At 35.6% G+C, this 25,994-nt stretch overlaps 1 protein-coding gene across 2 annotated transcripts in view; it reads right to left on the bottom strand.

Moving 5' to 3' along the window:
• Positions 1-3,347: 3,347 nt before the first annotated feature.
• The window catches only part of PRMT3 (protein arginine methyltransferase 3), a gene marked incomplete at both ends in the record, with an annotated part of 124,146 nt that continues 101,499 nt past the window's right edge, over positions 3,348-25,994 (bottom strand). For both annotated transcript variants that reach the window (XM_080704827.1, XM_080704828.1), the window contains 3 exons: positions 3,348-3,457; positions 19,322-19,409; positions 19,637-19,687. In XM_080704827.1, the coding sequence (XP_080560953.1) occupies positions 3,348-3,457; positions 19,322-19,409; positions 19,637-19,687 (249 nt within the window). The remainder of the gene's footprint in view (positions 3,458-19,321; positions 19,410-19,636; positions 19,688-25,994) is intronic.

Genomic DNA, 25,994 nt, shown 5'->3' with positions numbered 1-25,994 from the left:
GTGTATCATGTACATTAGGGTATTTCCCTCTTCCCTTCTCTCATCCCCCTTAAGTTAGGTTACCTTATTTGTTCATCTATAGTTTCTCCTCCTTCATCTAGAGTTCTTCCTAGGACCCTTTTTCTCCCTAGCTTCCACACATTAGAGAGAGCATCCAATTTTTTTTAAATTTTTGTGACTGAGTAATCTCATTTAGCATTAATGGTCTTTAGTTCAATCCATTTTCCTGTAAATGACATAATTTTGTTTTTCTTTATGGCTGAATAAAATTCCATTGTGTACAAATCTCATAATTTTATAATCCATTCATCTGTTGATGTCTTGGCTGGTTCCATAGTTTGGCAATTGTGAATTGTGCAGCTATGAATGTAGATACACATTCATTATTTAATAGTTTGGTTTCCATTCTTTTGCATAGATACCCAGAAGCGGTATTGCTGGATCATATGGTATGTTCATTCACATTCTTCTGAGGATCCTTATTTTAAATAATTACAACAAACTTGGAGACAGGATCCTTGTGTGTATTTAGCTACACACTGTAGAACTAAATAAATGTGAAGTAGTTTGCCTTGGCCAAGATGTTGAGACAATACATGAAAACTTTGTTGGAAACACCACATGAATTATGAAGATATTTAAAAGTGCTTTGCTTATGCACCATTCTATTTGGAAAAGTTAGGGTAAACTTTAGAGCAAAGAAATACTCAAAATCATGAAAGGGTTTACAAAATGGACGGACCTCAATCCAACACAGCCTGTTGGTAGGTGGGTAAGGATTTACTGCATATTTTGCCACGGTCCTTAGTGGACTCACAAAACAGCAGCGTAGGGAAGGCATTAATGAGTTCTAATATGGGTTAAAAATGACTGTGGAGTATTAGCAATAGTTACCCCATTTTCTCCATCTGAAAGCATGATTGCTGAACTCCTGTGGACTGATCTTCAATCAGTAACTTTGCACGAGACATTTAGTTATTCCACTTCAAGAAGAAAGAGGTAGAATAAAGGCCGCCTGGTTGGTTAATCTGTGTAGGACCAGGATTCTCACTCTTCCCTATCCTAAAGGGTTTACTCCACAGTTAAACTACGGTACAGCTGCCTGATTTTTAAATTGGATCCTACACTTAAGAACTTTGTGGCATACATAAAACCTCTTGAGTTGTTTTCTTGCAGCACTCCTTCTAAAGTGCTCTTTTGAGAACATGATGCTCTATACAGAAGACTATTAAACATCATCCTCAGATGTATCCCACATTACAACAGAATGTTAGTGTTCACAAAGGAAACCATGAGAAATATAATTTTAATGGGAATAAACTGATATCTGGAGATGCTCATCTGCCCACAGCATGGAAGGATATTGTCCTTCCATGGAATTTAATGGAATTCCATGGAATAATTCCATGGAATTTATTACTGTCAAGGGCTCTGAAGTCCCTATTTTTCACAGCTCTCCCAATTGAAGAGCTAATGTCTGTATGTTCATGTTCTCATAAAACACTTAGGTATACAAATTAGAATGTCCCAGGCTGGAAAGGCCAGTGAAAGAGGAGGAGTCTATTAACTATGGCTGAGCTGGAAAAGAAAATCAAGTCATTAGTTGAATACCCCATGACAACAAGAGTTTTAAGGAAAAATATTTGAGGGGGTTACTAACCCCATTGTTAAAAGTCTAATTCTTAGCCAGGTGTGGTAGCGCACGCTTGTAATCCCAATACTTTGGGAGGCTGAGACAGGAGGATCCGGGTTTGCGGCCATCCTCAGCAACTTAGTGACACCCTGTTTCAAAATAAAGAATAAAAAATCAGGCCGGGGGTGTAGCTTGAAGGTAGAATGCCCCTTCTACCCAGCAGTTCAATTCCCAGCACCATGAAAAAAAAAAAAAGTCTAATTTTTTAATAAAAACCAAAAATGTATTTCTTTGATATAGATTTTGCTATTTTAAGCCTTCTCTCCCATTTATGTACTAGAGTAATAATTACTATCTGAAGTTTGAAAATTCTCAAATTGATCACGTACAGATGCCATAAATTCACTGGACAGGTTCCTTGAATATATGACACTGACAACTACCATTTCTTGAGTGTTTTCTGTGTGCCAGGTGCTGATCTAAACACTTGATGTACTAATATAAACCGCAAGTACGAGCCAAGCGAGGGCTTGAACCTCTGCTCTGACTTCAGAGCACACTGCTCAGCTGCCTGGTGTATGTCTTGTTTTGACAAAGAACCAGCTGTTGTTGCACTTGAGGGGTATATGGCACACCTCTATTAAAATAGCTAAACTGGAGGACTGCAGTTTGTGGACAGCCTCAGCTATTTAGTGAAGCCTGCCACAACTTAGTGAGACCCTGTTTCAAAATAAAGAATAAGAAATAGGGCAGAGGGTGTAGCTCGGAGATTGAATGCCCAAGTTCCATCCCCAGATTCCACCCCCCAAAAAAAAATTCCTTTAAGATGACTTAAATGCTTCTGATTTTACAAAAGACTATTATGGTTTGAACATTTTTAATGGTAATAGTTCATTTTATTAAATGTTTTCCATTCTGTTTCAAACTGAAATTGTCCAGAAATACAAATTAACAGTTTACATACCTTTGCACATAAATCTAGTTTGAAAAAGTAATACTAGTAAATAAGCAAACATTTATCCTATTCTTTAAAAACTTCTATGAAACCTAGGATACATAAATCAGAATTAGATTTCCTGGGCAATACTAGAAGTCTCTGGTTAAGGAATATTCACAAAGAGGGAATAAGCTACAAAACGAGACTACAGAAATGCTAGACAGGACGTCTGGCGAGGCTGACTTCAGACAGGATTTATAGAAGCCTGAAGCTTGCTTTTGGTTCCTTACACTTGCTCTTCATTATATCCTGATCTTCTAGCAAATAATACAACTAAAAACTATTCTTCCTCAGAGTAAATCCGTAATAGAGTGTGCTTCTTTGTATAACTGGTTTAACAAGACATTATCCAAAAATTAATCAATTATTACTGCTTAAACAAAAGACTATCACTGTTCCAGAGATAGGCCAACTTGAGTGATTTTCAATACAGCTGACTCAGTGGCGGGGATTACATGTGGTTACATCTGCTGAGTAGACTTCTCAGTATATGATTACTAGGGCCCACGAAGGTCAGCCAGACCCCATCCTCAGCTGAACTACCTCAGCTTCTTTCCACGTTTCTCTTACTGAGGAGACTCACCTGAACAGGACCCACCCTCCACACACTCGGGTACACTCAGCTCCCTTCCGCTACCCACCCACCCACCTAGCCAGCCAGCCAGCCAGCCGCCCACCCTGAAGGCTGCAGGTCACTTGTGCTTTTGTGGCCGACTCTCACTGGAGACCATAAGTCTGGGTGGAATTATTCAGTGTAAGGCTCACAATGAGAGAGCGAGGGTCTTTCTTATTCTTGTGAACTGTGATCTTTCCTTTCAAGGTTTCACCTACAAAAGAAAGGCAAAAACGACTGTTTAAGAATTCAAGGAACACAATCTAGCAGAAAAACAATGATGGCTAGAAATTCCCTTTGGTTGTGATATGTTTCACTACTTTTTAAACCTTTTTGTTTTTTAAATTACTTCATTTTTAAGAGTTTTATGCTTTTTCTCTTCTGCAAAATGGAATGTTAACTATGTTAAAAATACAAAAGGCTTTTTAAAAATTTTTCTTTAGAAGACAATTTAAGGCAAAAATTGTATCAATGTACTTTTTTTTTTTTGTGGTACTGGGGTTCCTGGAAGTCCTTCTACCTCCGGACTACACTCCCAGACCTATTTTATATTTTTGAAACAGGGTCTCTTACGCCAGCATGGCTGGCTTCGAACCTGTGCGATCCTCCTGTTTCTGCCTCCCAAGCACGGGGATTACAAGCGTGCGCCACTACGCCCGGCGTATCAATGTACTTTGGTTCAGAACATTTGGGGAAGAAAAATGTCTTCAATAACAGCATAATGGATTGGGGGTGGAGAAGAGAAGTCTACCGTAAGGATCCTCTGACACACATGAAGTGGAACACCATTTGATGGAGGCCTGTGATAAGCTAAAGATGTATGTTGGGAATTTAGAGCAACCATTATAAAAATAAACCTATGAGGTATAGTTTTAAGCCATGGGTAGAGATAAAATTAATAAAGACTATTAAATCTCAAAAAGTAAGAAGGGAAAGGGAACAAATGACCGAGAAGACATAAATCAAATGGCGAAAGGTAGAATTAAACCCATAAATGGAAATAGAAATTCCATACATCAAAGAAAAAAGTCAAAGAGCAAATTAAGACAGCATTTTGATCTGAATGATAATGAAGCACAATATATGAAAATGTGGAATAGCTAAAATAGAGCTTAGACAAAAATTCATAGCTTTCAATATTTACATTAGAAAACAAAATGGGCAGACCAGCTGTGGTGGGGCATACTTGTACAAAATCCCAGTACTTAGGAGGCTGAGACAGGAAGTTCGTAGGTTTGTGGTCAGCCTCAGCTACTTAGTGAGGCCCTCTACAACTTAGTGAGATCCTGTTTCAAAACAAGAAAAATAGGGCTGGGGGTGTAACTTGGAGGTACAATGTCCTTGGGTTTAATTCCCCAGCACCAAAGGGGTAAAAAAGGAAAAGAAAAAGAAGGGCACAGAGGGCTTTCCTGGTGAATTCTAAACAAGTTTTAAGGGAATATACCACTTCACCATAAAATTACAAAAAATGAGAGAAAATATACCCAATCTCATCTTTTGAGGGTAGCATCACCCTGATACCCAAACAAGATAAATTCCTTAAAACTATAGGTGAATGAATGAATGCCCATTATGAACATAGATATGAAAGTCCTTCAATCCAAAGAGAAAAATAATGATCGTCTCATTAGGTATAGAAAAAGAATATTACAAAAGTCCTTCATGATAACTCAGCAAGCCAGGAAAAGATGCAACCTTCCTCAAGCTCATCAGAGTTATCTATGAAAAAGTGCAGATAACATCATTGCTAATGATGGAAGACGAATGCCTCTCCTAAGATAGAGTTAGGCTAAGATGTTCACTCTGACAACTTATAACCAGCTTTCTATTAGATGTCTATTAGATGTCAGAGTTGGGGCAATAGGAGGTTGGGGGGGGGTGAGGCCACAGACTGGGAATACAAAATCAGCCTTCATTTGCAGACCACTTAGTCTTATATACAGAAATTTCTAAAGCAATATGCAAAAAAGCTACTAGAACTGTAATACAGTTAAGCAGGATCAAACAATATCAAGTCAAAATATAAACTCAATTGTATTTCTACATACTAGCAATGCAGATTTAGAAAGTGAAATTTAAAGGAACCACAACAGCATGTACAATAGATTCAAAATCACCTGAAATATTTGAGATACATATAATTACATACATTCATGATTTATTTATATAAAACTATGAAACAGTTCTAAAGATGATCCAAATGAATGGGGAGATGTGTTTTGTATGTGGATGAAAGACTCAATATCATGAACATGTCAATTCTCCATAAGCTAATCTATAGATTCAACATATTTCCAATCAAAATCCAAGAAGGCTTTTTTTTCCCTGGGGGTAAAAACAAACATCCGATCTGGGAAAAGATAAATCATTAACTCTTAAAATTAACATTACATAGATAATAGATTTGACTGTAGAAAGCGAAACTATAATTTTTTGAAGAAAATAAAATCTTTGTGATGTCAGAATAGCCAAAGGTTTCAGAATTAGGACACAAAAAGATAAACTATTTGACTTCACCAGAACTAAGATTTTCTATTCTTCAACAGCCTACTTAAAATTTAAACAAAAATATTTTATTTATTTATTTATTTTTGGTGGTATTGGGGATGGAACCCTTCTACCTCTGGGCTACACTCCCAGACCTATATTTTATATTTTATTTGGAAACAGGGTCTCTTAAGCCAGCAAGGCTGGCTTTGAACCTGCGCAATCCTCCTGTCTCTGCCTCCCAAGCTCAGGGATTAGAAGCGTGCGCCACCAGACTCGGCAAAAAAAAAAAAAAAAAAAAAAAAGAAAAGAAAAGAAAAGAAAAGAAATATTTTAACAGAAACCTCACAAAAAAGATATACAAATGGCCAACAAATATAAGATGCTCAATACTAGTCACCAGGTAAAGGCAAATGAAAAGCACAGATACAACTACATAATAGGACTGATAAAATTAAAATGACCTCTTCCCCCCTTAAGTGTTGGCAAGGGCGTAGAGCAAATAAACTTAAAATAATGGCAGGAGTGCTAAATATAATTTGAAAAAAATTGCCAGTTTCTTATAAAGTTAAATACACACCATACGATCAAGTAATTCCACCTCTAAGTAATTGTATACCCTAGAGAAATAGAAACATTATTTGCATAAAGACTTTTACATGAATGTTCTTTATTCATAATTGTCCTTATCTTAAAACAGAAGCTGAGCAGCAGGTGAATGTGTAAGTTGTAGTATGCCCATATAAAGGAATTTTACTTGACATTAAAAAGGAACAAGCTAATGATATACAGATGATTCCAAAAAATGGTTCAAAATAAAAAGAGTACAAAATAGGGCTGGGGGCATAGCTCGGAAGTACAATGCCCCTGGGTTCCACTCCTAGTACTGAAAAAAACAAACCCAATACGACAGTACATTCTGAATAATTCCACTAATATAGAACTCTAGAAGAGGTAATATTAGTGACAGTGTTTTCAGTGGCTATTTTGGTTTGGGAATTAAGAGTTGAGGGACTGACCACACAGGGAATTGAGGAGGAAACTAAATGTACTGAACCATAAAATTAAAAGGTAAATTTTAAGCTGGGCGTGGTGGTACATGCCTGTAATTCTAGTAGTTGGGAAGTTGAGAAAAAAAAAAACACCAGGTTTGCAGCCAGTCTCAACAAGAGAGAGAGAGACCCTGTTTCAAAATAAAAAAATAAAAAGGGCTGAGGGTGTAGCTCAAAGGTAGAATTCTCCTGGGTTCAATCCCTGTACAACACACACACAAAAGATAAATTTTAATTTTATGTAAATTATAGCATAATAAAACTAAAAATGTGGTACCTTAAAAACAAAAACAAAGCATAGAGAAATCAGAAGATCCATTAGGTAGATTCAACACACAGGGAAGTGGGGCATTACACTGAAGATTTAATAAAATTGTGTAAATACAGCGATATAATACATAAAAGGTCTAAGTTGCAGAGGTAGGCTCTTTATTGCTGTTTCAATCTCTTTGATTGCTATTTGTTGGTTTAAATTTTCTATACCTTTCCCAAGTTAATTTTATAAAACCTTTATAGAAGAGTTAATCCAGATACTCAATCTATTTCACAAAATAGAAAAAACTGAACTCCCGCAAATGCATTCTATGAAGCCAACATCAAATGAATACCAAAACCAAATAAGGACAGCTCAAGGAAAGAAAACTGCAGGCCTATATCTCTGATGAACTTGGATGCAAAACTGCTAAACAAAATACTAGCAACAAGCATTCAAAACCACATCAAGAAAATCATACACCATGACCAGGTAGGGTTTATCCCAGGGATGCAAGGCTGGTTCAACATATGAAAATCAATCTATGTTATTCATCCTATAAACAGAACCAAAGGCAAAAATCATATCATTTCAATAGATGCTAAAAAAGCATTTGACAAAATCTAACATCAATTTATGCTAACAGCACTGCAGAGAACTGGAATAGAAGTAACATATCTCAACATAATAAAGGCAATCTACAATAGGCTCAAAGCCAACATCATATTAAATGGGGAAAAACCTGTAAGAATTTCCCTTGAAAACAGGAACAAGACAAGGATGTCCATTATCAGCACTTCTTTTCAATACAGTACTTGAGACTATAGCCAGACAAAGGGGCCATAAACATACACTGGAAAAAAGTCTGTTCAACAAATGGTGTTGGCAAAACTGGTTAATCATATGTAGAAAAAGGAAATACCACTTTCTCACCCTGCACAAGAGTCAATTCAAGATGGATCAAAGACTTAGAAATTAGACCAGAGACCTTGAGGCTCCTTAAAGAGGGCATAGGTCCAACACTGCAACACACAGGCATAGGTAAAAACTTTCTCAACAAGACCCCAAAGGCACAAAAAACTAAAAGGCAAATCAATACATGGGATTGCATTAAACTGAAGAGCTTCTGTACAACAACAACAAAATACTATCCAGAACCTCAACTGAGAGCCAACAGAATGGGAGATTTTTGCCAACTACTCCTCCGATAGAGGACTAATATCTAGAATATACAGAGAACTCAAGAAACTCAGCACTAAGAAAACAGCACAATAAAAAAATGGGTTAAGTGAACTAAATAGACGCTTCACAAAGAAATTCAAACGGCCAATAAATGCATGAAAAATGCTAAACATCATTAGCAATCAAAGAGATGCAAATCAAAACTACCCTGAGATTCCACCTAACTCCAACTAGAATGGCAATCATTCAAAACACAAACAACAACAAATGTTGGCGAGGATGTAGAGAAGTGGGAATGCTAAAACATTGTTGGTGAGATTGCAAATTAGTGCAACCACACTGGAAAATAGTATGGAGGATCCTCGGAAGAATGGGAACGAACTTATCATATGTTCCAGCAATACCACTCCTGGGTATCTACCCAAAAGAAAGAAAATCAAAGTACCAAACTAATGTATGTTCACAGCTGCTCAATCCACCACTGCTAAACTATGGAACCAGCCATCAACAGATGAATGGATTACAAAACTACGGGATATGTACACAATGGAATTTTACTCGGCCATAAAGAAAAACACAGTAATATCATTTACAGGGAAATGGATGGAACTGGAGGACATTATGCTAAGTGAGATTAGTCAGTCACAAAAAATAAGAAATAGGATTCTCTCCTTGATAAGCGGAAGCTAGGGAGAAAATGGGTCAAAGGAGAAAATCTAGACAAAGTAGGAGATTCTATTCATGAGAAAATAAGGTGACCTAATTGAGGAGATGGGAGGGGGGGAAGAAGAGGGGGAGAGGGAAATTCTCTAATGCACATGCTGTACTTTAACAAACATATCAATGTCAATCACTAAGCCAAACATGAGAAAAAGGGAGGAAGAGGGAATAGGGTGGAAACTGGGAAAGGGCTAATTGGGTGATGTGTGTATGTATATCTCTACCATCTTGCATAACATTAAGATGTATGAATACAATGCACCAATAAAAAACAAAACAAACAAAAAAAAAAACAAAGTTGCAGAGGGCCTCACTAAACAGCTGTGGTTGGCCAAGAACCCAGATCCTTCTATCTCTGCCTCCCAAGTACTGTGATTGTAAGTGTGTGCCACCATGTCCAGCTAAGAGTAACACATTTTTTTTTTTTTTTTGGTGGTCCTGAGGGTGGAACCCTGGGGCTTTCTACCTCCAGACTATACTCCCAGACGTATTTATTTGGAAACAGGATCGCACTAAGTTATTGAGAGCCTCACTAAGTAGCTGAGGCTGGCTTCGAACCTGCACAATCCTTCTGTCTCAGCCTCGGAAGCGCAGGGATTACGAGCATGCACCACCACGCCCAGCTAGAATAACACATTTTTTTAAAGCATAAAACAAAAAATAAAAGAGTGACAGCTTTAATTATATGAAAATAAAAAATTGTATAAAGAAAAAGTTTAAAGAAAAGCAATTAGAAGTGTTACTAAGTCTGAATTCTGAATTGCCTCCCTAAGATGGATTACCAAAGGTTTAAAATTTGTTTACATTACTGCCATCTTCATCAACATCACATGTTATTAGAAGCCAACTAATCAAACAAACAAGCAAAAAGAACAAAACAATAAAACACTTTGTCACCCAGGCAAATAAAAACCAGAATCTGGTTGTACTGATTTCCATTTCAGTGATTATAAGAGGTGATGAGTATTATTTCAGATGTTTAACCACCATCTAAAGAAAATGTTTGGTGCATTTACTTTAGTAATTTCTTTGATGATTTGATGAGATACTGCTGCAGATATGCCTTTTAATACATATCTAATAATAATTGCTACTCTTTTATTAGGTTGCATTTGGAATGTTAAAAAATTCTAAGCTTGCTTGCTTGTTAATGTTGTATTCAATTCTTAGTATGAGTCAAAATAGAAATGTTCCACAGTTTTATAAGGCAGGTTATCAAATCCTCCATTTCAGTTTCAAAGGATATAACTCTAAGAGATGTATGTATTCCTCTATTTCAAAATGTAGCCTAAGTCAAAATAAATCAGCAATGGTATTTCTGTTAAATTTTCACAGAAGAAAAAAAATTCTAAGCATTGATATTAAGTGAAAAGATATCTTGAAAAATTTGAATAACATGAACTGTCTTAAATATACAAGCTGCTATTGTTATTTTCATGTATTAAATAGAATACAGTAAAATAATCTTTTCTATAATATATCAACTTCAAAGATTAGGGTGTACTTACTGAAGTTAATGAAATGGCATGGAGGGTCACAGTAATAAACCCTTAATTCACACTGATGAACGCCTTTCAATTGTTCAGGCCTAACTCAAGTGCCAGGGTAGTGGCTGTAACACCAGACTAGATCAGAGCAATTAATCAGTGTCAAATAGGTACCAAATGACTGATGTTCTTAAGAGGGGCATTGTGGTGAGAGCCGCAGAGGACACCCTATGGAGCTGGCTGTGCTGTTTTGTTAGTATCACCGGCAGACGGCTATTAGTATATCACAAAGTAGTGCTGCGCTTCAATAAAAATCAAAATTGATTTCATATCAATTCTGTTACAATGTGCTTTTTAAAATTAAATTCTTCTAAAGTGAAAAATTTTATTTCTCCAGAAGGGAAAAAGAAAAACCACAAGAAATCATTATCATCACTATTAAAGCTTAGAATTAAAAAAATGAAAGAAATAATAAAGAAAAAAAAGACTGACTCCCTCACCTAAAAGCTTACTATGTATATATTATGAAGAAATAAAGAACCTGATTTTTCTTTTGGGCACTAGGGATTGAAGCCAGGAATGTTCTACCAGTGAGCTATATCCCCAGCCTATTTTACTTTTTACTTTGAAATGAAGTCTTGCTAAGTTCCAGGCTGGCCTTGAACTTGGGATCTTTCTGCCTTAGCCTCACAAGTAGTTGGGATTACAGGCATGTGGCCCTATATTGGCATAAAATTACTTATATTTTTGAAGCCAAACCACATGAAACAGTTACTGAAAACCGTCATATAAGCTTGTAAAAGTAAAATTGTATCTTATTTTTTATAAGGAAAAAATACCCTAAATTGAAAGTAAGTGTTCTCTAACTCCTTTAAACCTGTTCATTCTGGGAGTCAGTTCCTTTAGTTCCACAATGATGAAAATGGCTCCAGTATTGTGAGCCCTTTATGTGGAATTATTTTTAGCACTAGGTTGTGAATAACAAATGAAAATAACACACCAAAGCTCAAACCAAACAAATACGCTTTATTTTAAAGTTTCTTATTGGCTTTGGCCAAATGCATTATAGATGAATTATTATTTTAGGCAAATTCTCTTGGTCTGAGGAATTCTGTTCCCTGTTGTTACTTTTTATTTTTTAAATAGCAAGTCTACCTGCAAGGGTAGATTTACCACTACCAAAAAAAGCCTGCCATTACTGGAAATAACTGCACAAACTCAGACACAACCAACATAGGAGAACAACTGTTTAAGTATGTTTACTACATTTTACTTATTAAAAAAGTTTGTGTCAGATGGGCATGGCGGTGCACACCTCAATCACAGGTTTAAGAACAGCCTCAAGCAACTCAGCGAGACTGTCAGCAACCTAGTGAGAACCTATTTCTGAATTTAAAAAAAAAATAGCTGGGGGTATATCTCAGAGGTACAATGTCCTGGGTTCAATCTCTAGTACCACAAAAGAACAAGAACAAATAAATGAAGAAAGACTTACAAAATGAACTGGATTCTAAAAGGTAAGTTGGACTATCAAGTAAGAAAGGTCAAAATAGCATTGTAGGTAGAATATCTTGGGCAAAGGCAAGGAGGAAGAAAACAAAGAAAAGCATATGTATGGGCTTATCTAGAACTGGTTGGAAAGGATGGGAAACATGGCCACAGGGTAAGGGGCCGTCAGGCATTTTATCCTCTAGATATTTGCTATTCAGTAAAGAGTTTAATAGTACTTACGCAAAACATGTATTTTACACATTTTTGTTTTAACCTTTAATATTTATTTATTGATTTATTTTGGTGGTACTGGGGTTCCTAGAAACCCTTCTACCTCCAGGCTACACTCCCAGACATCTATTTTTTATATTTTTATTTGGAAACAGGGTCTCTTAAGCCAGCGCAGCTGGCTTCTAACCTGCGCAATCCTCCTGTCTCCGCCTCCCAAGTGTGGGGATTTACTAGCATGCACCACCATGCCTGGCTAAGCTTTAATAATTTAGATCTATGAGCCACTTGTTTTTGTGTATGGTATTAAGAATAGAAATTCATTGTTTTTTTTCTTTTCTTTTTGGTATAGGGATTGAACCCAGGGGTATTCTACATCTGAACCACAACCACCTCACAGCCCTATTTTATTTTTTATTTGGAAACAGGGTCTAAGTTGCTGTTTAGGTTCATATGACTTTTTAATAAATTTAGAAATCACATAAGATACTCAAATTTGTTTTAGCTATTCTAGGCCTTTAACATTTCTATGTAAAATTTGGAATTACCCTATTAATTTCTATAACTGGGAGTTGGAAATTACAATGAATTATCAAATGAAATTTGGGAAAAATAACACCAGAACAATGTGCTATATTCCCACCCATAGAGTATATCGCTGTGTTTATTTAGGCTTTAATTTCTCTCCACAATGGTCTTAAGTTTTGAGTATATAGGTTTTGTACATATTTTGTTATTATCCCTATGATATATTTCTCATAGTATTCAACTATTCATTGCTAGTGTGTGGAAATGCATCTAACTTTTGTTATATTGGCCTTGTAGCCTTCACCTTACTAAATTCATCTATTAATTCTGTACTTTTTTGGCCAGTTTTATGTATAGAATCATACCTATAAAAACAATCACTTTGTTTCTTTCTTTCTAATGTCTTTTGATTCTTTTTCATTTCTTATTGGACTGGCTAAGACTCCCATTATAATAGAATAGGAGTGGCAAAAAAAGGAAAGCCTGGCCTTGTCCCAAGCTTGGGGGAAAACAGACTTTCATCATTAAGCTAAAGGTTCTGTGTAAATGTTTCTTAATTATGTTAAGGAAGTTCCTCTGCTATTTTCCGTCTGCTTTACTTATGATGAATACATGTTGAATTCTGCGTAAGCTTTCCCTACATTGATATAACCCTGAGTTTTTTTCTTTAACTGTTAACACTGGGGACCATTTTCTGTGATTTAAAATAATGAACCAGCCGGGCGTGGTGGCGCACGCTTGTAATCCCCGCGCTTGGGAGGCAGAGACAGGAGGATCGCGCAGGTTCGAAGCCAGCCGCACGCGCTGGCTTAGGAGACCCTGTTTCCAAATAAAAATGTAAAAATAGGTCTGGGAGTGTAGCCCGGAGGTAGAAGGGCTTCCAGGAACCCCAGTACCACCAAAAAAAAAAAAAAAAAAAAAAAAAGAACCAGTCTTGCATTTTTGGAATAAATCCCCCTGTGCCATTGTCTCTTATCCTTTTTTTTTTTTTTATACTATTGGATTCAATTGCTAATATTTTAGTGAGGATATCTGTTATCTGTACTCGTGAGGGAATAGTGGCCTGTAGTTAAGTTTTTTGTTTATTTTGGGTATCAGTGTAATTGGACTCAAATACTCTCTTTTGTATTTTTCAAAGAGATCATGTAGAATTTCTGTTATTTCTTCAAGTTGTTGGGAGAATTTTCCAGTGAAGAAATCGTGAGTGGAAATGTTTCCTGAAAGGCTTTCAAGGGACTGACTGCCTGTTTTTTTTTGTCAATATAGCTAACTGTAACACAGCTATATCCACTCATTCATCTCATGTCCCTTACAGCATTAGGTGTCTGTGGGTCCTCACTGCCAGAACTATGGGATTACCTGGGAATTGGACATGAGAAAATGGAAGAAGAAAATATAAAAAATAAAAATGGGGTTCTCCCACTCAGCATCAAAAGACCTTTCCTTTCTTTACACTAGAGTAATATCTCTTGCTGAAGTTTTTCTTTCTGAACTGATGCCCTCTTCCAGGATTCAGGCTGTCCAAGGTTCAGCCTGAGAGATGCCAGGGGTAAACATCAATTTACTACCAGCTTTATACTTTAAATTCTGAACTTTTCATCCAATTTATCTTCTATTATGTACTTTTTAGAGATCTCAAATAACTGCTCTATACCTTCTGGTTTTATAGTTGCATTTAGTGGAAAAGACTGGACAGAATGTGCTTCATTCAACTTAACCTGGAACTGAAATTTCAGTGACTTTATATCTAAAGTGTATTTCTTATAAATAGCATTTAGTGAGTTCTTGCTTTTATTCAGTCACTTCTGTCTTTTAATTATGGCACGTTTAGACCCTTCACATTTAATAAAACTACCAATGTGTTTAAGCCTATCACTTCACTATTTGTTTTCTATTTATCCACCTGTTTATGTTGCTTTTTCTGTGTTCTTCTTTTGAACTGAGTACTTTGCTAGGATTCTATTTTATCTCCACTAGCTTATTAGCTATAATTTGTTAGCGGTTGCTTTATGATTTATAGTGCATATGTTTAATTTATTAGTTTGCCTTTAAACATTAAACTATTTCATGCGCAGTGTAAGAACTTCACAATATATTTCTATTTTCTTATTAATCTTGTTTTATCACTGCCACACATTTTATTTCAAAACACATTTGTTATGTTTTGAAGGCCACAATATAATTTTTCTTTATATAATTGTTTTAAGAAATTAATAAATGAGAAAACAGAATCTTTTCTGTGCACTCACACATTTACTAACTGTCATTTTCCATTCCCTTATTTAGAACCAAATTTGTGTTTGGCGAAAAATTTATTTCCAATCTGTTAAGCATTTTTCTTAAGAGTCTATATATTTCTCCTAGATACAGAATCTAGGTTGGCAATTTCAGCACCCTGAAAATGCCATTTTTCATCTGGTTTATATAGTTTTTTATGAATATTCTGAGGTTATTTTCTTTGTTCCTTTCTTCAACCTTTTTGTGTGTGTGTGTGTGATACTGGGGTTGGAACCAGAGGCATTCTACCTCTGAGCTATACCCTCAGCCCTATTTTTTATTCTTTATTTTGAAACAGGTTCTCACTGAGTTACAAAGGGCCTCACTAAGTAGCTGAGGCTGTCTGTGAATGGCAATCCTCCTGTCTCAGCCTCCCAAATGTTGGGATTACAAGCGTGTGCCACCTTGCCCGGCTTTTCTTTATTCCTTTCTATATACTGATTCTCTTCCTCTGGCTTATGTTAAGGGTTTTCTTTTTTTATCTGTTAATCAATAAATTATTTGTGTGTTTAGACTACTTAGGGTTCACTAAGTTTCTTCAACCTGTGGGTTATAGTTTTTATCATATGTAAGAAATTTAGCTATTATTTCATTAATTATATTTTTCATCTCTGTGCTTTCTTTTAAACTTTTTCCTGTTCTGGTTTCCTTTAGGGACTCTCATTATTACATTTAGGATATAGTATTGGATATTTTCCCACAGGTTATTGTGAATGCAGCTTAAAAATACTTCTTTCTTCCTCTACTTCATTTTGATACATTCTATTGCCATGTTCAAGTTCACTGAATTTTCCTCTGCCACTAATTCCATCAAATATTATTTTCACTTCAGATATTGCAATTTCTATCTCAAGAGATTTAATTTGCATTTAAACTATGTTTTTTTGCTATATTCATAAAAACGTAGTTACAATATTTCTACATGATTATCTGCTTATTCTATCCTTTCTGGATCTGTTTTTACTAACAGGTAACTTTCTGCATTTAGTATCTAAGTGAATGATGAATTTTATGTTTCTGCATGTCTTAGGTTTTGTTTTCTTTTGTTGCCACTAACTGATTTGCAGTTTAGTTTTATTTTTGTTTCAAGACTCATTTTTAAGTTTGCTAAGGAACATCTTTACTCTAGGGACAGTTTATTTCCACTGTAAAAACACAGTCCTTCTGGAATTTCAACCGAATATACTACAAAAGGGCTGTACCCTTAGCTGACCGAGACTTGAATAACCTTGCAGCCCTGTTTAAACTGGACAGTTTAGGGCTGAACTGAACTATATTCAGGTCACAGTTTGCTTGACCTGCTGTATTTGATGCTACATACACACATCTTAAATGTTCACCTAAGACTCCAGGGGACTTCCTGTGTAGGCCGTTAGAGCTCTGTCTCTGCTTTGCTTTTCCTCCGCAGTATTCTACTTTACAACTCTTTGCCTCTCTTCATTAGGATTGCCATCAGTGGTATAGTGGGGAATAAAAATTTGTTATGCTTACTTATCTGATCCTTTGTTTTAGTCTCACAACTAAAAAGAAATGACTACATTTTTCTTACTGTGATATTTTCCTTTCAAATCTTTCTTCAAGTGGTTTTTAGAAGATTCTAATATTTTGCCGGGCGTGGTGGTGCACGCTTGTAATCCCCGCGCTTGGGAGGCGGAGACAGGAGGATCGCGCAGGTTCGAAGCCAGCCGTGCTGGCGTAAGAGACCCTGTTTCAAAAATATAAAATAGGTCTGGGAGTGTAGCCCGGAGGTAGAAGGGCTTCCAGGAACCCCAGTACCACCAAAAAAAAAAAAAAAAAAGAAGATTCTAATATTTTGTGATATATTGGCCTTACGACTTAAAATACAAGCACTTCCTCTGTGCAACAGCAAGAGAAGAAATACAGAAATAAAGGGCAACACTAGAGTCATGTAACTGCTTCAGTGCTTGAAAAAGCCAAAGGGCAAAGCAGGAGCTGCTTACTCTACGGATTACTAGGCAAAGAATAGTTTGAATTAAAAATTTCACTAGTCAAGCAGTATTTTACTGTAATTTACATAGGAGAAATTTTTGAGAATCATCAATTTAAAATACTGTCTTAAATCTTCAAAGTTAAGGTATGAATGAAGCAGTACTGCCTTTAAAATCTCAAAAGTAGCCGGGCGTGGTGGCGCACGCTTGTAATCCCCGTGCTTGGGAGGCAGAGACAGGAGGATCGTGCAGGTTTGAAGTCAGCCACGAGTGCTGGCTTAGGAGACCCTGTTTCCAAATAAAAAATGTAAAAAAAAAAAAAAAAGAAGGTCTGGGAGTGTAGCCCGGAGGTAGAAGGGCTTCCAGGAACCACAGTACCACCAAACAAAACAAAACAAAACAAAAACAATCTCAAAAGTAAGCCAGGTGTGGTGACGCAGGCTTGTAATCCCAGCACTGGGGAGGCTGAGACAGGAGGATCGCACAGGTTCAAAGCCAGCCTCAGCTACTTAGTGAGGCTCTCAGCAATTTGGTGTTAGACCCTGGTTCCAAATTAAAGTATAAAATAGGTCTGGGAGTATAGCCTGGAGGTAGAAAAGGCCCTGAGTTCCACCCCTAGTACCATAAAATAAATAACAGTAAGATGTCAAAATGGTTACAATGAAAAAAAAAAAAAAAAACCCACAACATGATTCAAGTTTTCTAATGTCAGGGCAAATATTAAGAGATATAAAAAAATAAGAAAGAAAAAACCCCTCCAAAACAATAAGAAAAGAGGACTTAAAATGGCTTCATGCATGTTTGCCTCATTTCAGTTTTGTTGCACTCAAGCTTTTCGGAGAAAAAAAAAAAACGATACCATCAGGGTTTTATTTCCATGGCACTGCAACTTCAAGGAAAGAAAATAACAAGGTGCAAAGTTGCTAATGATGGTTTTTGCAACTATTAATTTTGACTTATACATTGACAGTGAAACCAAAACTAGCTTAAAATTTTATGAAATAAAAATATACTGAGACCACCCAGAGCCTCCCACATTTGGCTTTGTTAAATCCTAACATTATGCCACAATTCTTTTAATTTTTAAAAGAAATAGTTTAGTATATATGACATTGAACACCTTTATGGACAGCTCTAATCCTATTTCTAGTGTTCCTGAGAGGTAATCTCTATGCTAAATCTAGTGGTTATCATTCTTAAATGTTGCTTCAACTTTTTAAATACATGTATATGTGTAGCTGTTTTATGTTTTAAAACTTCATATAAATGGTATATTATAGGAGTGTTTTTGCAACATTTTTTGATGCTGGGGATTGTCAATGTTGCTTTTGAAAGACACATAATTTATCTGCTCTAGAGAATTGATTCTATGTGGCCACCATTTTTAATTTGTTAAAAAATTAAGGTTGTTTCCAATTTTTCACTTTTAAAAACCACTGTAAAGATTTTTGTATACAAGCTGCAGCAGAGACTGTTAAGAATACCTACCTAGAAGAAAAACAGCTGGGTTGTAGAGATGGCATATTTAGACCTAACTTGATGGTATCCAACTGTTCTCTTAAATTTTACCCATTAAAACTAACAGGAAGAGTATGAAAGTTCCATTTGGCTACATTTTTGCCAGTACTTGGCATTGTTAAACTTTATGCATTTTTCATCAAATTGATGGACAAGAACATGTCTCCTGGTTCTAGTTATTTAGTCATTCCCTGAATTACTGGTGTTGTAGTGTATCTTTCACTCAAACTTGTATAATCAGCATTCCTGCCCTTCTGTCCTTCTAGGAGGCTTTCAGAGATAGTGGGATACATGTTTATGTAATAAAAGGTTAAAAAAAAATCCATAACCAAATTCTAATTTTTAGAGTTAAATGTGTAAGTATGTAAGAAGTGTAGGTGCTAATAATATAAGTGAATAATAAATGAGGTTAAAACAAAGGAATGTAGAATTTGACTAGCTCTTAAATACTCTATAAGATTAAACAGTTGGACAAGAGATGGTGGGGAGAATTCTATCCAAATATATATGGAATAGAGAACCACTGAATGACATTCTCTTTTAAATGTATGCTTTACTTCCATTGGGAATATTTCTCTTTAGTCACTTCGGACATGAAAATATTTTCTTCTAGTTATATGTGTATCTTATTAAATACTACTTATTGCCTAAAGAAATATTTACTGAATTATTTTGTGGTAGTTTTGAGCTATGTAACATATTTTAATAGTACAAATTAGACTTCAAATTAAAAATTTTAAAATACACCTTTAAGTAATATGCTGCCTAAAATTTATGTAGATGATAATTCTAAGAATGTCTTATCACAGCATCTGTTATACTGTTCCAAATACAGTAAGCATATTAAAAATAGTTGGAAAATAAATAACTATTGTTTACTTTACATGAATATTTTTCTTTTCTCACCTGATTTAACTGAAAATGGCTTTTCCAATAGAAATATTGTTTGTTTCCAGTGTGTTTTGGTACTCTGAGGGCCCGTAGAGAACATGATCTGTATTGGTAAAGTTCGAAAGTATTTGATGAAGTACACGATTTTTAATATCATGGTACATTAATCTACTAAATCAAATACAGCTCCAATCGCTTACAACAGCACGCTTATGATCAAACAAAATGCTATGATCAACAAAATGCTTATGATCAAACACCTTGGGGCACAAAAGCAAAATACAATGTACTCCACATAATTAATTCTTATGAATAACTCATGATACTTACCCTGTTGTGGCAATTTTTCTCAAAATATATATCAAAGTAGCCAGCAATTGCCTGTTTAAAAAAAGGAATATAAATGATTATTATACTAATTACATGATGTAACAATAATTCAGTCTATTAAGACATGGCAAATTAGAAACCATTTCAAAGACCAAACACCTCTTAAACTTACAGCTGGTTAATATTTTTCTCAGGAAAGATAGTGTAAAAATAAAATAATATGATTTGGCTTTTCCCCACACAAACAACATAATAATAAGGGTAACAAGACTAGTTAAGTAATCAATACATGTTTTATTAAATAAACAATCAAGCTAGACTATCAAAAGGGACCGGAGAGTTTGGCCCATCCCAAGGTGGCTCAGATGGGAATTAATCTATCTCGAGCCCTCCAGTTCTGATGGGGCCTCCAGAAAATGCAGCTGGAAAGACAAACCTTGGAGAGACCAGCAGAAACACTAGTCAGGTTAAGCGCAGAATCATACATGATTGTGGCTTTAAGCTACTACATTTTGGGATGGATTAATGCTGAGGAATAAATGATGAAAACATACATTTTTATACAAAACCAGTTCATTTAATTTCATCTTATCACAAGTACATCCAATTTTAAAGTAATAATATATTTTTGGTGGGATCAATAGAAATAATTTTTTCTAAAATTATAATAAATATAAGTAATAGTAGTTAAATAAAACTTATGCTGAAAAGAAAAACTCCCAAGTTAACTGTAAAAAAAATCCTGTAACAATACAGAAAGAATTCCAACAGAAATTAGCATATTCAGATGAATATATATATTTTTTGGTCTAAAATTTAACTGATACCATTCCTTTTTCTTTCACTAATGAGATTAGCTTGACTTAATCTGTTTTTAAAGCTGGCATTAAATTAAGCTTATAAAGTGTTAAAAACATGACATTGATTATTGAGAAATCACTCTAAAGCTAATTTGTGTACTCTGCTGCATGTGCTAAGAATGTGAGGTTTTATTGATCTTGTAGAGTTAATATAGATTGGGTCCAAAGCAAATTCAATATTTAACCTTAAAGTTCATTAGATTGTAGATTCTAAGAGAGAAGTAAAACACTATTTATAATTCTGCCAAATAAAATTAGAAAGCAATGTGGTGTGTGTAGTAATGAGGTACAAATTATTATAGAATCAGTTAATCAGAATATATTTCTAAATGAAAACTTTCTTCATAGATTAACTCAACTATTTTTTCAAATTTATCCCTTATGACTATTTTGTTCACCATTATATAATTAATGTTTGTGTCTAGAGCAGAGATGGGTCCACAGTATCTTTCTGTTGAATGAATGTGATTACATACAATTCTATTACAGTACTTACCACAGGATCTTAAGAGTCCTCCCCATCAGGAAGCAATGTATTTAAGAGCAGGGCCTAGGTATAACTCTTATGTCTATGCCCCTCACCCATCAAAATATTATATAGTAGGATCTCAAAAACTTTAAAAATTTTTTAGTCTTCAGTCTCTTAAATATAGCTAAACTTTACTATGCTGTCAGGATAATTTGTTAAGTCACTGTCCTTTGTATATTAAGCTGCTGAAAATTAGGAACACAGCATAAGAAGGCAAGAGAATCAGGAAATTTAATAAAGAGAAATCGAATGATTAGTAAGCATGTGAAAGAAATGTCTGACCTATAAAAAAAGGTAAAACAACCAGTTACATTTTTTTCCCCTGGGAAGGGGAAAGGTGCTAGAGATTGAGCTAATTATTAATGGCCAATGATTTAATATATCATGCCAACACAACTACTCCTCCATTAAAAACCCAGAACAATGAGGCTGGGAGAGCTTCCAAGTTGGATGTATCCATGCATCAGGAGAGTGGCACACCCTAACTCCATGAGGACAGAAACTCCTGTGCTTGGGGTCCTTGCAGACTGCACTCTGCGTACCTTTTCATGTGGTCATTCATTTGTATCCTTCTTATTTTCCTTTAAAATAACCCAGTAAAACTAATGTGTTTCCTTGAGTACTGTGAATCGCTACAGAACATTATTGATACACAGGAGGTTGTAGGGACATTTGATTTGTAGCCAAATTGGACAGAGGTGTGGGTAACCTGGGGACCCACTGCTTGTGACTGGTGTATGAAGGTGGAGGACAGTTTTGTGGGACTGAGCCCTTAATCTGTGGAATCTGCACTAAACTGGGTGATATCAGAATCGGATTAGACAGAATTGGACAAGTGGTTGTTGGTGTGGAAAACCCAAACATCAGAAGTGTTGCACGCAGATAAATGGTTTTTCTTGAAAGACCATGTGAATCCTTGGAAATAATCCTAGGAAAATATCGACTGGTTTGGAAAAATATTCACAATATACTATTAGGTGAAATGCATCTTGATAAGCAGCTTGCAAATTATGGGCACAGAGTAAATATTGTGGAGATGTAAATATACAAAATGTATATGTTTGGAAAGATAATTCAAAGATGGAACTAAATCCTTACCTCTCACCATGCACAGGAATCAAGTAGAGATGGATCAAAGACTTAGAAATTAGACCAGAGGCTGTGAAGTTATTAGAGGACATAGGCTCAACACTCCAACATATAGGCACAGGCAGTAACTTTCTCAACAAGACCTCCAAAGTGCAAGAAATTAAAGCAAGAATTAACAAGTGGGATGGCATCAAACTAAAAAGTTTCTTCTCATCAAAGGAAACCACCAAGAACCTAAAGAGAAAGCCTACAGAATGGGAGAGGATCTTTACCAGACACCACTCTGATACAGGGCTAATATCCAGAATATACAAAGAGCTAAAAGACTCTACACTAGCAAAACAAATAACCCAATCAGAAATGGGCAACTGAATTGAACAGACACTTCACAAAAGAAGAGATATAAATGGCCAATAGATACATGAAAAGATGTTCAACATCATTAGCCATCAGGGAGATGCAAATCAAAACTACGCTGAGATTCCATCTAACTCCAACCAGAGTGGCAAACATAAAGAAATCAAATAACAACAAATGCTGACGAGGATGTGGGGAAAGAGGAACTCTTTTACACTATTGGTGGGAGAGCAAACTAGTTCAGCCGCTATGGAGATCAGTGTGGAGATTCCTTAGAAAATTGAGAATAGATCCACCTTATGATCAGGCTATACCTCTTCTGGTATTTGTCCAAAAGGGTTGAAATTAGAGAACTACAGAAACATATGCATACCCATGTTCATCACAGTACAATTCATAACAGCCAAAATCTGGAACCAACCTAGGTCTCTATCAACAGATGAATGGGTTGCAAAATTATGGGAAATACACACAATGGAATTCTATTCATCTCTAAAGAAGAACACAATCATGCCATTTGCAAGAAGATGGAAAGATCTGGAGAACATTATGTTAAGTGAGACCAGCCAAGCACAGAAAGAGATGGGACATATATTTTCTCTAATATGCCCAAACTAGGGTATATTGGGGATACCAGAGGGACTCGAGATAATGGAGGGGAAATCTTAGCAAAGCTAGAATGAAAGGATAGGAGAGGAAGGAGGCTGAGGTTGTTTAATGAAGGAGCTACATCCAAGTATGTGTAAAAGTATGAATATAGCATGGTTAACCTGGACAATCATTGTTGGGAGGCAGGAAGGGGAATGGGGCAGGGGGAGGGTACCAAGCACAGTCTAAATGTATACAATTTTCAATATGTTCCACATATAAATAAAAATATATATGCAAAGGATTTAAGATTATTAAGACATTTTAGAACTGTCTTCAAAACTCCAGCTCTAAATATGAATTTTAGTTAAAAAAATCAAAAAAGAAACTAAAACTTCTTTAGCCCACTAAATAATATGGTGGAAGAAATATTGGCTAGTTTTAGGTAACCAAAACAAAAACACGACAAAAAAAATCAAAGATAATACTCAAGACAAACAATAAAATAAAAGTGATAATAGTTTACTTTTGGTTATGAACATTTGGAAGGTATCTATGACAGAGATAAATCTGAAATTGCACCTATTTTTTAGTTCTCTTTGGAATACATGTTACTGTCTCTGACTCCTCAATCAAATTTACCTTCCTGATGATGTTTGACTTGTAGTATAGAAAATCAGTTCCACTAACACACTTTAAGCAGAAAGCAGAAACATGAAGTGAGGTTAGGAGCAATTCACCTGGGATTAAAAACTTCTACAAGCCAGCCTGATGGAGCAGGCCTGTAATTCCAGTACTTGGAAGGCTCAAGGCTAGCCTTGGTGGCTAAGTAAGACCCTGTTTCACTATAAAAAGGGGTGGGGATGTAGCTCAGAGGTAGGATGCCTCTGGTTGGGTTCAATTCCCTAGTACCATACTCCCTACCAAAATATACAGATAATTAATTCTTCAGATAGTTAGCATTCATATGACTGAAAAAGCACATCATTCTAGCTCTGAAACACCAAAGGGATCTGGGTTTAAAGGGGGCACTTATTCTCAAATACAAGCAAGAATGAAATGCCCTTAAAGAGTATAGGGCTTTTTTTTTGTTTTGCTCTATAGTACTTTCCCCTTATCTGTAATTTGGCTTTCTGTTGCAGTCAGGGTCAACTGCAGTCTGAAAATGGTAAATAAAAAAAATTCCAGAAAAAATTCCCAAGTTTTAAATAACTTTTATTACAGTATATTATAATTGTCTTATTTTATTATCACTGTAAATCTCTTATGTGCTGAATTTATAAGTTAAACTTTATCATAGTATGTATGTATAGGAAAGTATACAGTATACATAGACTTTTTTTTTTTTTTTTTGGTGGTACTGGGGTTCCTGGAAGCCCTTCTACCTCCGGGCTACACTCCCAGACCTCTTTTTACATTTTTTTTATATTTGGAAACAGGGTCTCCTAAGCCAGCGTGCGCGGCTGGCTTCGAACCTGCGCGATCCTCCTGTCTCTGCCCCCCAAGCGCGGGGATTACAAGCGTGCGCCACCATGCCCGGCTTTATACATAGACTTTGGTACTGTGTGTGGTAGCAGGCATTCACTGAGAGTCTTGAAACACATATCCCGAGTAAAGAGGGGGAGAAGGATGACAATTGGATCAGAGATTCTTAGTAGAGATTTAAAAAAAAAAAAAAGGAAAAAAAAAAACTTGGCATGGAGTCATATAAATCAATTGAACATTAGAGGTTTTATTTCTTCAGAACTATTTGAAAAAAAAGAACAATGATATAACCAAATATCAGATTTGTGAACAAAACTATTTTGTCTAGAGACCATAACATGCTACTATTTCAATTACAATTTCACCACCTTGTTACCATCATTTTAATAGGCTATCTTTAGGTCTTTTAAATGTTAATTTCAGTGGACTTATTCTCCCTGTGGAAGTCACTCAAAATGTAAGAATAAACAACAACCACAGGAAATTGGAAATGATGCCTAACAGGTAAAGTAACTAGAGCTACAACTTGACATATGCTTGGCAAAGATCTATCTGATTAGAAACCTGGCCACAGAATAAATTTCTCTTTTGTTTCATATAAATAGCTTATCGGGGCAGTGGGAACTGCTCAGGAATAAACAAAAAGCCAGCATCAAGTATTTATAAAGCTTGATTAATTTACAAAAGCAAGCTCTCAATTAAATAAAATTTCACTGAATTACAGTGGTCAGAAATTTTTTAGTTATAAGTCCCTAACCTAACAGAAAGGAGAATGGGTAGAAATTAATAACAAAAAAGACAATAGAAGAAACAAAATGAAAATAAATATGCACACAGTGAATTTCTGAGATCGTATGATCACTCTTGAAATTTGCTGAGACTCTTCCAAAACTGCTTTGACACATACAGGAAAATAATACAAGCATGTAGCTTTTTGTGCATTCTAAATATTCTAGACATTAGGATACAGTTGTAGAATAAGCTGTTTTCTTTGGTGTGGATTTCATAAAAAGAAAAAAATAACTCATAGCATTTATAAAGTTATAATTTAAAAATCCACTTTAAGCCACATTATGCATGTTTACCCCACATATAAAAAAGTAAATGCAGTTTATTTTATGTATGCTTAATTGAGAAACAATGACTTGGAATAAAAACAAATTACTTTTCATGCATTTTGGTGTGATGAGTCTTTCCTTAAGGAAGGCACACTGTGTGTGTATGTAACAGGATGGCAGCCAATGAAATAAGATCGGACTGGACCTTATGAGAAAGAAGGAAATTAAAAATTATCATTATCACTATCACCTGAAGGGAGTAATTTATCATTTCTGTTCTTCATTGGTATCATGTTCCAACAGCGTGTGGTTACAGCAGATACAATTAGGCAGCTGGCCACAGAAGTAGGAGGATAATGTGCTTTTGATGGAGTTTAGCCAAGCATGGAGAT

Source organism: Muscardinus avellanarius, assembly GCF_963383645.1.
Source record: "Muscardinus avellanarius genome assembly, chromosome: 1".
NCBI classification, from domain to species: domain Eukaryota; kingdom Metazoa; phylum Chordata; class Mammalia; order Rodentia; family Gliridae; genus Muscardinus; species Muscardinus avellanarius.
The sequence above is the reverse complement of the archived record's forward strand: the minus strand, read 5'-3'. Positions and strand labels throughout refer to the sequence as shown.